This window comes from Drosophila eugracilis, unplaced genomic scaffold, assembly GCF_018153835.1.
Source record: "Drosophila eugracilis isolate 14026-0451.02 unplaced genomic scaffold, ASM1815383v1 contig_2167, whole genome shotgun sequence".
NCBI lineage: Eukaryota > Metazoa > Arthropoda > Insecta > Diptera > Drosophilidae > Drosophila > Drosophila eugracilis.
This window is the reverse complement of record NW_024573052.1, coordinates 2,070,040-2,083,875: the sequence shown is the minus strand read 5'-3', so window position 1 is coordinate 2,083,875 and position 13,836 is coordinate 2,070,040. Positions and strand designations below refer to the sequence as shown.

Below are 13,836 nucleotides of genomic sequence, written 5' to 3'. Positions count from 1 at the left end.
TATGATTATATGGAGATCTGTAGAGCATTTTAAATCGGACAGCTATAAGCTACAGCTACATCAACATCACAGGGAATTTGAGAGGTTTTTCGTTTATAATGGTTATTGAGAGATCCTATAAGTTGTGTGGAAACCGGAAGACTATGTAGTTAAGAGATAGTAGATGGTCGTATTTTGTGGACAATTTTCAAGGTTTTTCAACTGTATTTGAATACCTGCAAGGGTATATAAGCTTCGGCATGGCCAAAGTTTCCATCCTCTAGTGCTTCTTGTTTGGTTTGTATGGTATCAATCAATTTCCGCTTTATAAATACATTTTCAATGTTCAACAACAACAATTGAATTTCTCATATGTGTATAAATATATCTATGCTTAACGGACTAACTTACAATTGTATCTCTCGCCGTCTCTCTAAAATATCTATATAGTGTGTGTATATATATAAATCCATATATGTTGATGTATGTGTATATATATGCGGGTGTTAAGTTTATTTTTATTGGTATATTTGTCGAGAAAGCTTTTTAATTTGTCATTTCAAATTTGCAAATTTCATCTCACTACCAACGACCTTGCTTTGCTTTAGGCAGCTATGATTTAAGAATTCCTTGGAATGGAACAGAGGCCACCAGAGGCACAGATAACATCGATCAATTAGATTGTTTGTGGTTCGATTTAGGTTTTATGGGGAAGGAAGGATGTTGAATTAGCATTAAAGTTTTGTATTTTGTAGTTTTTGTATTTATCTGTTGTTTCCATTAAAATATTTACAGTTTAAGGGTTTATAATTATCTGTATCTGAGTGTGAGTGAGTGGGGGGTCGGTGGCGAACTTTAAAGATGTATAAATTAAATACAAAATGGTTATGAAATAGGAATCCGGTCAAACGAATCGTATTCTATGTGCGATATTTAATTTATATCTGCTAAGTGTGTGTGTGTTTAGTGTGCTGAAAATGCTCCTGGGATGATTGGGATTCCTTCAAGAACTGGGGCTCCAGGGTTTACGGCTTACGTTTCCGATCCTGGGATCAGCAGCATCGTAAAGAGTTAGCATAACTCCTAGGCTACTAACTATACTTTTGTGCTGCATTCTCTCTTAAAGTAGTGTGTGTGTGTGTAGGTGTGAGTGTATTGGTGTAGCAGTATGTTTATGTGTTTTTTGGGGTCACTTACAAATCTATAAACCGTTTAGCTCTAGCAATTTTGGTATCTATAATACACGAATCGCAAGTTAATATGCCCGTAAATCTAATTAAAAAAATATAGTGTAAGTCTACATTAATAGAGTAGCATAGTTAAGAGTAAGGTGTGTCGGTATCTCTATCTATCCATTTCCGTATCCTCATTCGCTCCGAATCGACATCTCCATCTTCATCTCAAACTGTTCTATCATTTGATGCATATGTGGTATCGGCTCAAGTGCCTAACTAGTGGGTTTAACTTATAATATAATCGTATTCGTAACCGTATCTTGATTACACACAGTTAACGTTGTGTAATCCTAAAATTATCTTGATTCCTCATCTGTTTCATCTCTGTCCGTCCATTTTGTTTTGTTTCTTTTTTTTTTAGATTTATCACTTATTTTACTTCAGCCATGCAATTTTGGAGTTTGTGATATCCATGGAGTCGCCGCAAATCACCTCTTGCTTGGAAACTCGCCGTTTAAGCTGCTGGCCGCCTGCTTATTGATCCTGCTGCTTCGCCGGGGACCCGCCACTGCTGTTCCTCTTGGCCATGGCGGCCTCTTTCGCCGTCATCAATCCTTGCCGGAGGTGCTGCTGCCCCCCAAGTCGCCACCGGTGTTGCCGCCCAACTGTTGTGGGATTACTGTCAGACTTTTGGGTATCTTCGACATTATAGCATTCTCGATAAGCTTCTGTTGATGCATCTGTTGTTGCTGCTGCTTGAGGGTAAACATTGTTGCTGCCGATTTGTTGACAGACGCACCGCTACTCGTTGCGGTGGCAGGTTTGGCGGTGAGATGAGGCAACTTGCTAGCGGAACTCGCAGCACCTCCCCCATTTCCATTGAGCAGGTACTGATTGGGATCGGGAAAGTTCTTCCACAGCCAGGAGCTGTTACTGTTGTCCATTGGATTGGTCAGCAACGGCTGGAAGTTGGGCGCCTGGCTGCCGATCTGCGGATTAGTTAGCGGAGGCATTGGCTTAGGTGCCAGCCGGGCAAGTCTTATACCCGCTCCTGCTGCTCCACCTGGCTGCAAAGTGGGCAATTGTTGTTGTTGCTGTTGCTGCTGCTTCTGCTGCAACTGCTGTAGCTGTTGGCGGGCAGTGTGTTGCTGAGCCAGCTTAACCATGTTCGAGAAAGCAGCAGCCGACGCGGCGGAGTTCTGCTGTTGTTGATGCGTCTGGCCCTGCTGCTGTTGCTGGTTCTGCGTCTTTTGCTTGGCGTTGGCCTTCAGCATCTGGTCTCGCAGCAGTTTTTCCCTGCGCAAGATGCACATACGGTTGTAGTCGAAGATGGAGATGAGGTATGGCTTGCCACCAGACTGCACCTGCACAAGAGCAGGTAGCCTACGACCGTCGGCGGTCTGGTAGAGAGCATGCGACTTGTTTGGTACCTTGTGCTGATCCTCCAGCGGAATCAGCGTAGGTTTCCAGCTTTTGCTTTCATGCCTCTCCTGCGCGGTTAAGGTATCCGGGAGTATGACCACGTTCGGCGGAGGTTGTCCCCCAGCGCCCCGGCTTCCTGCTGCTCCAGTGCCCGTTCCTGCTCCTGCTGAAGGCCCTGCTCCAGTTCGTGGAAGTTGCAATCTTTTGCCCGTAAGATTGCCAAGCAAGCTGTTGGTCGCCGTTGTTGCACCGCTCGTTCGCCTTCGGTGTAAGCTAATAAGCTCTGGTGGAGAACTTAGCAATTGGGCCACACCAGGTTTCTGGGGACCACTAGTTCCCGCTCCTGATCCCGCGGCTTGTGTCTGATGCATTGGAGGCTTCAGCTTTGTCTGCAGACTGAGCAAGGCGGTGGTAGCAGGTTCCCCTTGGCTGCTGAGGAGCTTATTGGCCACTTCGAGAATCTTTTGCTGCTTGTCGGGTATATGGCATGCCGTTGACTTGTTCGCCAGTGAGGCGATGGATGTAAGGAAGTTCTTAGATGCAGCAGTGGATGATGTGGATGTGGATGTGTGGGAGGCGGGCGCCAACGGCACTATTTCCACGGCCTTGCTCATACCCAGAAGATTGGTCTTCAGGATACTGCGACTGTTGCCAACATTGCCACCTGCGGGCACCAGTGGTGGGGCATCCTTGGATTGAGCGGGCGCGACTGCGGTAATCTTAGTAACAGCCACTTCCTCTGGCGACGAAACCGCGGACGAGGAGCTTGAAATGGACGTCGCGGATCCACTGTTAGACGAGACCTGCGATTTGTCTTTAGGGCGGGCGATAATCGTTACCGCGTTCGAGCTTAGCTGCTTGGTCAACTTGTCCACCGAGACTGTGCCAAGGCTGTCCAAAAGTGATTCCTCTTGCCTTGCATTCGACTCTCCATCGCCCGCTCCTTCTGACCCATTCTCGCCTTCATCATCATCGTTGAGCTCGACTAGCGGAATTACAGGTTCAGCTGGCGCAAGCTGTTCCGTTGATATAGATGTTGAGGACAAGTGGCTAGACATGGGAGTTGTGAGGGCGGTGGCCAGCACACTAGCACCGGCGGGCTGTGGAATCCCGCTTCGTTTGTTGGAACCTGAAGAAGAGCTGCCTGTGCTGCCTAATCCTCCGCAGTGACCGTGATCGAAGGAGTTTAGACGCTGGCGAACCGTTTCCGTGTAAACGGAAGCATTGGAGGAGGCGTGCGGTGCCAGTACAAGATCACCGTTACGGTAATACTTTTCCAGTAGTATTAAGTGCCGCAGGAATGAGCTTTGGTTGCCATAAGGCTTTTGAAGCTCCTCCCAGAGACGGCGCGTCGGCTCGTCGTACTGAAGGAAAGTCTGCACCCGTATCCAGCCCTCTGGCGTTCGCTGACTGCTGCTGCATCCAAACGGCACTTTGAATTGCACGCCCAACTCCTCCTCGCCGTGGAACAGTTCCCGCATTGAGATGTTTGGATTTCCGCGCAACACGTTTGAGATGTCTGCTCCTGAACCGCTTCCTCCGGCACCAGTTCCAGCGGCTGCCCCGGCTCCCGCTGCTCCTGCAGCATCTGCTCCCAGATTCTGCTGCAAAATAGCCTGCAGCTTCGACATTTGCTTGCTGGTGTCAAGAGCTGCAGTTGAAGAGTTACTGGAATTGGAGTCGGTAGGTCCATCAAAGTCTACGACCATAGGCATCTCTGCATCCTCCTGGCCTTCAGTGGTCGCATTATCCGCCTCTGTTACATTGGGTGCCTCTTCTTCATCCGCCTCCGATACCTCGTGACTACCATCCTGCAGATTATGCACCTTAAGGAGCCTATTGATTGAAAGAAATGTGTATAAAATTAATATGTATATGATGAAAAACCATTTTAACCTCACCTCTTCCTGTAATTCTTCACGAATTCCGCCTTTTGGGACTTCGTACTATCTGGGGGCTTCATCAACAGGTTGGCAAAGTAGCGGCACAGCTTACAGACGGCGGTGCCCATACCGAGCTGGACTGGGATGCCCATCTCGGACAGCGCCTTCTCCAGCCGATCCGTGTCCTGCTAAAATATATAAATTAGCACACTCCTTGGATCAGAGCAACTAACAGTGGACTCACCGTTGTTATGTTATACATATGGTTTTTGCCCAACCTCCGCTTGCAGAGTACGCAGCCAGAAAATTGGATTATCGTGTTGTAGTGAACCTCGCATAGCCACACGATCGACGAGCCGGCGGGAATCTCAAGGCTAAGCTGGAACTTTTTCACGCTCTTGCGGATGCACTTTCGTCGTAGCGAATGTCCTGCCGCTTCGTCACAGGTCTTTACGGCACAGGGACGATGCTGAACGGCACCAGTTGCTGTTGAACCTGCTTCTCCAGTTCCCTCCTGAATGACGCCACCATCGCCGGCAAAGTGCTCTAGTGCAGCTGCCGCCGCTGATCCACCTACGCCCGTTTCCAAGTGCCCTGGAGCCGACAGACGTTTTTTATAGGATGGTGCATTCGCTCGGCGATCCACGTGTCTGAAACAGGCGTCGCACAGGCAGTTATCGACGGTTAGCTTCTCTTCGTCTGCAATTGATAAGGAAACTAGCGACAATCAGAGAGGGTAGAAAGGGATATCAGCAAGCAAAATTAATAAGTTAATGCTAAATTTCACAAAATATTCAATAGAATATTTATTTAGCCGGGCACTGTACTCACTGGCTAGGATCTTTTGTTGGCGTTCCACGGACTTGATCTGACCCACATGGCAGGGCGTATCATAGAGACCGAACTTTCCGCTGCAGTAGTAGCACTGGTCTTCGCACAGCCTTCCCGGATGAAACTTGAACGAGGAGGCCTTCTCCGGAATAAGTATCTTCTCTTTTTCGTCCTTCTTAACCATCTGGTAGAAGCCGTGGTCTGCCTGTCCCTGACTCTCCGAGTGTGATGAATCTAAGGAAGAATATGGATAGTTAGGACAATACATTCTTCTTCGATCAGCCAGCTTAAGTCAGTGTGTTTGTATGTTTTTCTGTACAGTGGGGAATGGGAATGGTTAATGAGGATGAGTCGGTGAGACGGTGCCTTATGTACAGTGCCGTTAAATGAAGATGATAACTCTCTTACGGAGAAATTGAATGAGGGTGAAATCAAACCGAACAGTTTTTCCGATAAGGAAGCTTCTAAAAGCTGTACGCTTTAGCGTAAAATCAAATAAAACTTTCGCAAAGAATATATAATAGATTTAACAGTGAGGTGCAACGGCTCCATACGTTCGGTTTGATTTTTAAGAGTGAAAGCAGCCAGATAGGCTAATTGGAGCACTCGATTTGGAATGACAGATCTGATCTATACGCACAGTACTGAACCACAGAGTTGTTACCGTGCAAGGCTACCGTGGAGGCGTGGTTGTTAGTCGAGCTGAAACGGTTATTGGTCTTGCGGCCGGGATTACCCGAGGTTACAATAAACTTCTTCGCACCTTCGTTCTGAAATGAAAAGATGGAAAATAAACTTAAGTTAATAATCTGTTCAGGGAAGTAATCCACAGGCAGCACACTAACCTCGTTCTGAATGGTGTAGTAGGAATCCTCGGCGTGAGCGCCATACTGGTCGGCGGATCGGTCTGTAGTCCCGTGGCCACGAGCTCGACCCTTCTGGAATGTCATCTTGAGCGATTGCCGGCGGACTCCACCTCCTGCTCCCGCTCCTGAGGCCAAGGCACCACTTGATTTACGTGTTGCGCTGCCTACCGAGGACGAGGACGTGGAAGAGGCTGAAGAGGAACCACTGCCGCCATGGATAACTGTCCCCGTAGGGAGGCCTCCACTGCCGCCCACGCCTCCATTGCTGCTCCGGTTCAGCTTTATGACTGTCTTCAAAGTACCGCTAGATTCCACATGAGTGGCACTTCCTCCTCCCCGCGCTCCTTGACGCTTGTGCTGGTTATGATGATGTTGCTGATGCTGCAATTGGGCCTGGCGAGCCTGTGCCTCGAGCAGAAACTTTCTTCTTTGTTCAGCAGCCTGGTGTGTGAGTAGGCCCAGGTTCTGCAAATGAATTTCCTGCTCCTGGCGCAAGTTTTGTTGATGGTTATCCTGCAGCTGCAACTGCTCATCGCAAATTGTTTCCTGTTTGCCATTCTGTTTCTCATCCACCTTCATCTCCTTGGCCAACAGCAAATCTGGTTTTTGTGTCCCAGCTATCACTGCAAGCGGTTTCTCCTCGTCATCATCTTCTTTGAGGGCCAGCTGGATATCCAGACCATCGGTTGCGGTGCTGGCAGCAGATGTGGACAGGTTCTCCTTATTGTCCTCAGGACTGCTGACTGTATCCGTGGCCTCTTCTACCAAGTGTTCCGCCAAGAGCTGGTCTGTCTGTTGTTTAATATCGACATAGGATTCATCCACCTCCATTGCCACCATTTCGTCAGCGGGTGAAGTGTCCTTAAAATTATCACTTTCCACTGTTTCGTCGCCGGCAGTCAGAGTTTCATCTACGTCAGTTTTCGATTCAGGAAGAGTTACATCCTCGGTATGTTCAATTTCTGCCTTTTGGCTTAGCGCATTGCCACTAGCATCTAGTACCCCCTCTTTTGTCAGCTCCTCCATAATCTCATGTTCAAAGTCATCGTACTCTTCCGAATGGAAGAACGCCACCTGATCCTCTTTTTCCTCTGGTTGATCAGGTGCCTCAACACCATTGACTATGAGGCCATCATCTAGCAGCAACACAGGGTCAGGACCATCGGTGCTCTCGTCCAGACGGAGCTCGCCTGCCTTCACTGAGCTATTCGAGCATGAGTCCCCTTCTGCTTCCGGTAGAATTTTTACCGTAATTTCAGCTGGAATTTCAACCGGAACATCAGCTAGAATTTCAGAATGATCTTCACCGATAGTTTCTGGCCGATCAACTGATTCCTTTCCCCTTTCCAGCTCAAATGTATGCTCCTCATCCTGCCCCTCTTCCTTTTCATGGGACACTTCGATTTGCGGCTTGAAATTTTCCTCCTGATTCACCGGGCCGTCAACATGCTGCTTAACGTTCGCTTCCGTGTTGTTGCTGCTAACCGTCTGGACGATCTCTCCCAACTCCGGATCCTTTTCAATGCCCAGATTGTTTTCCAGAAACTCTGGCTTTTTGTAAAACTTCCGCACACTGACCGCACTCACGCCCTCGCTTATCATCTCTGGACTCAGTGATGGAGCCTTTCCTTCTGCTGCAGACGACGCAGCAGATTGAGTTTCGGATTGCGATTTCGAATCCTCGACTGTTGCCGCCGGTGACTCCTTTGGTTTCACTTCGGTGCAAGCGGGCTTAATAATGGTTTCTGTATCCACAGTAAGCGGTTCAATGCAGGAATGACCGTTGGCACTCGAGGTACCAGAAGTGGAAGGCAGGCTCTCTTGCAGCAGGCTATCGTCGAAGTCCGGCGTCAGCTTCTCCTGTTTAATGTCCACTGCAGCCATTAGCAGGTCGTCCATGGACGATGCCATGCTATCCTTAGAGTCCTCGTCCCCGGCACCGCCCTGCGAGCTGGGTGCCAGCGAGCTGGCCGAGGCAGTCTTCCTTGTATTAGAGCCGACCTTCCTCCGCTTCGGTGGCACTGGTTCCTGGGTAACTGGCGTCAGAATACCCGGGGATCCCGCCTTGCTCAGTCGAGTGGCTCTAGTGGTGGTAGCAGGCGAGGAGGAATTTTTGCTCTGTGGGCGCCCACGTCCCCGCCTACCGCCCGAGATTGGGGCAGGCGCTGGCGTTGGTGTTGGCGTGGGCGTAATTGATGGAGAAATAGAGCTGACCTCGCTGGCATCTACAGGCTCTTGCTTTATGTCCATAGTAGTGGAGTCCTCATCTGGCGCCTCTATGCTCTCGGTCTTTACCACCTCTACCTTGCTGTATTTTGCAGTGCTGGTGGCCTCCGAATCTGCTTCAGCATCTTGGGATCGCTTTCTTTTCACCGCAGGCTCTACTGGTGGGGCTACCGCCACCGTCTTCTTTCGTCGCCCACGAGCGGGGGGCGGTTGCTCAGAAAGAGGGGCTGATGTGGTTACCAAGGCCGCGGAGGATGAGGGAATGGCTCCAACAGTAGAGGATTGGCGACGATTGCGCGTGACCCGCGTGTTGATCACCTGCTCCTGCGCATGCGACTTGCGAGTGACGCGGTTGCTAGTAGTTGCCACTGGCGCTATTGGCAACACTGGAGTCACCGTTTCCTTGACCTTTTCCTTCTCTTTATCCGTATCTTTATTTGATTCGATAGACTTTTCTTTCTCTGCTTCTTTTTCTTTTTCTTTGTCTGAAGCTTTTTCCTTCTCTATATTTTTTTCTTTTTCAGCAGACTTTCCTTTCTCTGCAATCGTTTCAGTTTCAGCAGTTTTTTCTCTCTCTGTATTCTCCTGAATATCCTTCTGTTTATCTTTCTCTCGATCATCCTCCTTGTCTTTTATATCTTTGTGGTCTTTTTTGTCCGTAGCCGGCAAGGATTCTAGTTCGTTGCCCTCACTGACCTGCCCAGGCGTTGTAGCTGTTGCAGCTCCCAAGTCTGATGCCACTGCGGACACATCCTCGGACTTGACTTCTTTGGCTTCTTTTAGATCCTTAATGGACTTGCGTCCGCGTATGACGGGCGCCATGGTTCGCTCCACAGAGCTCTTCCTTTGGCCACCCGATCCCGTTGGCGGCTCCTCAGCTTCTAACACTCCGTCGCCGACCTCACGCCTGCTGGTTGTAGGCGAGCTTAGTAAAAGAAGTGGCGAAGAGTGCCGTGTAACCCTCATGCTCTTAGCCGCCACTCCATCAGTGGCATTTGGTGTAACGGCCCGTGTAAGTGTTGGGGTAGGTGTCGACCTAGGCGTTTTGGGACCTGGATTCGACTCCTTGGCATCCTGATCCTTTTCACCATCTACATCTGGTGTTGCTTTTAACTCCTCAATCGCGTGCGCTGGCGACGTTGTTGTATCTGTTTTGATAATGGCGGGCAGCTCTTCGACGACGCCCGTTGTTGGCTCCCCGCTGCTGACCGGAATTTCTACGCTGGCATTTGCATTGTCATCTAGGGGAGCAGCTGCTGCTGTGGCTTCATCAGCTCCTCCAAATCCTCCAGGCGGCTTCCGGCTAGACATCCTAGGGGGGCCGTGGGCAGCTGCTGCCGACGTTGCTGCTCCTATGTTGGCCGCTCCTTCGCCGCCTTTTGATTCTGCTGCTGCTGCTCCACCACCTCCTGTTGCTCCCTGCGATCCGATGCTGATTGTGTCCAGTTCGATTCGCAGTGATTTGGTCCCATTGGTTGACTGTGATGTGAAGGATTACCTGCAAGGATGTGGAGGGAAAAGTTATATTACTAATCCAACATGTGGGAACAATATTACATTTAGCAAAAGCGAAACGCTTAACCCAGAAGTAGGTTAAGTTCTCCATTTTTTCTTTTGCCATTCTTTTCATTAGCCATACATTATTCTTAACTTCCTACTATACAACACTTTAACCGAAACGATAAATGAAAATATATTTATTTGTTGAAAACCTTCATAGTTGTGTTCTTGTTTGATTTATAACACCACAATAAACTTAAGAAAATTCAGGAAAATATTTCGCAAATAATTTGGGGTTTTCGTTATGAACACTAATAATATGAGAAAATACATTTTAAAATCACTAAATAAATTCTACATTTAGTGTATCTTATTTGAGACAAAAATAAGAAAATAATGTAAGCCGACTTAGTTTATTGGCCTAAGCCAAAGGAAATCACCTTATAAGACAATTAAGAAAATTTTAATGTTTTCCAAAGGACTTTTTAATACAAATGTGAATATGACTCGTGTCGGGGGCTAATTTTTAACAGCCTAATCTAAGCCAAAGCGAAACTACATGCAAATATCTATCTGGTAAACGTTTATAGCCCTGACTTTCACCCAGTCGAACGCAGGCCGCTTTCATAGCCCCTTTCAGCTAATCTCCAGGACAATCCAATCCGTCCACTAAAATGCGACTAGAACATTAAACATGCTTTTGCGGTTGCCAGCCCCTTTTCCCCCTTTCCCCTCTCTCCAGATTCCTTCCACCGTTTCCGAATTGATTCTGAAAACAAGTTTTGGCAGCAGCTGGGAGCAGCGAGAATACGAGGAAAGCGAAACGAGAAGAGAGCACAGGCAGAAGAAGAAACAAAAGCGGGGCGAAGCGGAGAGACGAGAAGAGAAGCTAAAGAATTGATGGGATGTTGAATAATCCTCAAATTGGTTAAGTATCCTGCTTCTGCCGTTTGGTATGCTTCTGCTTCTGGTGCTCTTCTTCTTCGTTTCATGATCCCAGTGGCTTTGACAGGCGCCATTTTAGTGTGACCAGAGCGAGGGCAGCGCTGCGAGATTTAATATTGCAGTTTGCACCGGCGAAGAAAAGCGGAAAAGTCACACGGACAGGAACACACGCACACCTTCAAGCACAACTGTCACAGCGGCGGCAACAACAAAACAAACGAATAAAGGAAGTGAAAGAGAATGGCAAATAACAAAATGAAGACCTCGCAACCGTATCGATGTGTGTTTGTATATACACAACCAAGTAGAACTCACACCGCCATGCATATGCATGTACAACACTTACTCACACACACACGCACGCGGCACAGTGTGCAAAAACGCCGCGATCGTAAACACGGACGGACTGACGGTCGGGTCGAAACGACAGAAGCGGAGGAGTCGAACGGAAACTGGCCGCAGAATTTTCACAAAGCGGAAAAGTTGCCAAAGAATTGGCAGTGTTGCCAACATCGCCCGTTTTCGTACACTGTCGTTCGGCGAAAAGGAAATCCGTGGAAACTGGCAAACTGAACTGTCTTCGGCAGAGTTGCAACAAAAACTGAATGAGGGATGGAGAGGGGGGAAATTAAGACTGGCCGAGAAGAGGAATCAGAACAGTGGGGCACACACAAAAATGGGTGGCAGTGACGTACAAGCACACCCAAAGCAAGCCCACACAGACACAACAGCGCACACGCACACACACACACACACCGATTCAGGCAGGCAGCAGCGAGCACAGAAAATTTCTTTTTCACTAGGTTTTCGCAAAAAATACGAACGCGAGCACTAATAAACGAATGCCTGTCTTTTATTATTTGACAGTACAACGAGAGCAGCTTTTCACCAAGCATTTAGCATTTTGCACAAACACAAACAAGCGAGTGGGCGAGAAAAACCCTTTCCTTTCCTTTGCTTTCCTTTCCCTTCCGCAGGTACTCACCGAATAGCAACAAACAAAAAAAAAATAATAATAAAATAAAATGCAGAACCCGAACAAGAGTTGTGAACGCAAACACGGTGCGAAGCGAAATAACGAGGCAAAATGGAGAGCAAAAGAGCGACGCTCGGTCTGACGGCGAAAAACGATAATTCGCCGCTTCTCGCCGTGGCTCTTTGTCGGCCGATATACTGCACTATCGCACCCGGTTTGCATTTGGTTTCTTTTTTTTTGTGCTTCAATACAACCCTGCTTCTGGGTAACGGGAAAGGGCGTCTGTCCCGCGCTCTGGATTTATCCCTTGTCCCTGTTATACTATTTAAGGTTGATATTAGGGTTTAAAAATAGTTTAATTTTACCTGTTATATTGCAAATATTCAGGTAGTTACCCACAATAGGTATATAATCGTTTCCTCTATCAAAATTAATTTATGGGGCCTCCATTTATTTTTATATGTGACAATATATTCTAAATTATTATCTATCTTTAAATACACAATTCGAGCAATCGAATTTAAATATTCCATTAAAAAACAGGCACCAATTTTTTTTTACATAAATGTGCTTATTTTTAAAGTTATAACTTGTACAACAAAATTTCTCCAATTTGAACCTATACAACATACTATAAATGTTTAATCAAATCAGTATTTTCATATTATTATATTTTTTTTTTAATAATGCCAATACTTTAAACACCGTGCTCAATTACATGAATTATATTGTATATTTATCTATGTAATCTAGTCACAAATTTTTATTTCAAAATAACAAAAAATGTTGCAATCAAATAAATTGTTTCGTAACAATATTCAATAATGGGAATTATGTTTATATGTATTTATGGGTCTATAAATTTATAAAAGTAACAATTTATGTAAACAAATCACATTTTTTGTATTCATGTGTACCATTTGCACTCAATTAAATCCAGTACTATGCTTACATATGCATATACAATTATTCAATTTAACCAAATAAAAATACTTTATACGAAATTTTCAGTAATATAGAGTGTGCAATATGTACATAAGTATAATTATATATTTCTCTTGTAGATTTATATATTTGATTGCTTTAAAACTTTTAAAACGCTATTATAAAAATCATTCCCAAATTAAGATCTGTTAGCATTGTAGAGCATTGCACAGGTCGACGTGGGTTTTTTCCCGGTGTACGTGTTGTTTTTGCCAAATGTTTGTGCGCTCTTTTCGCCGCGTCGTCGGTTGTTGTTGTTGCTGCTGCTGCTGCTATTGCTGATGCGTCTTTTGTTGCGTCGGCAAAAAGCCAAAAAGGACTCGGGAATAACATATCATAACGGGGGTGGCAACTGGCAAAAGGGAAGAAGCGAAAACAATGAGAGCGCCAGCTTCGCACGACTCTTTTTTTGTTGTCCTGGAGATTTTCCGAGTTTTTCTTAACTTTCGATTCTGTGGCGTAGGTTGTTGCATGCTTATCCCATTTTCTTTAACAAAAGGCAGTGAAAGGAGGCCAAATCAGAATCCTGCAAGTGTCAGGTGGCGTCCTTAGCATAACACCCACACAGACATATCGCAAGACATTTTACCCATTAACCACCAGCCCAAGGACCATTATGGTTACGAGTAACTGGGTTAAAGGCAAAAGCCTTAATTGCTGCGGAAATGAGGGAAAATCAATAGCTTTTTGCATCGTTCTGCTGTTCGTTTTTCATTCAAACGTTTTTTAAGGGGCTAGAAAAGCGATTTCTCCGAACTGGGTCAAGTGAGTGGCCAGGATTTTCATTTCCGTCGCCACTGACATCATCAACTACATATGTAGTTACAAAGGCTACCTGAATCGATTATCCTAGTTAATTGGACTTTTGGCCTTTCTTCTTTGATCCTGTCTTAGTTTGGACACATTTCCCCATTCTTAAACCTGTTTTGGGCCGGGAAAATGCTTTTGCATCACGCCCACTCGATTAATTTCACCTAGAAAACGTTGTTTTTTCTGTGTGGTTCCACATTTACATGCCGAAACACACACACAGACGGACACACTTTGTG

At 46.5% G+C, this 13,836-nt stretch overlaps 1 protein-coding gene across 1 annotated transcript; it reads right to left on the bottom strand.

Annotated features, from left to right (window-relative positions):
• Window positions 1–724: 724 nt before the first annotated feature.
• On the bottom strand, window positions 725–11,935 carry LOC108104370. Its single transcript, XM_017210383.2, is given in 8 exon segments — window positions 725–1,776; window positions 1,778–4,412; window positions 4,478–4,647; window positions 4,704–5,158; window positions 5,291–5,524; window positions 5,931–6,060; window positions 6,136–9,880; window positions 11,813–11,935. Coding segments are annotated over 7 exon segments (7,290 nt in total). The 5' UTR covers window positions 9,694–9,880; window positions 11,813–11,935; the 3' UTR covers window positions 725–1,668.
• Window positions 11,936–13,836: the final 1,901 nt, after the last annotated feature.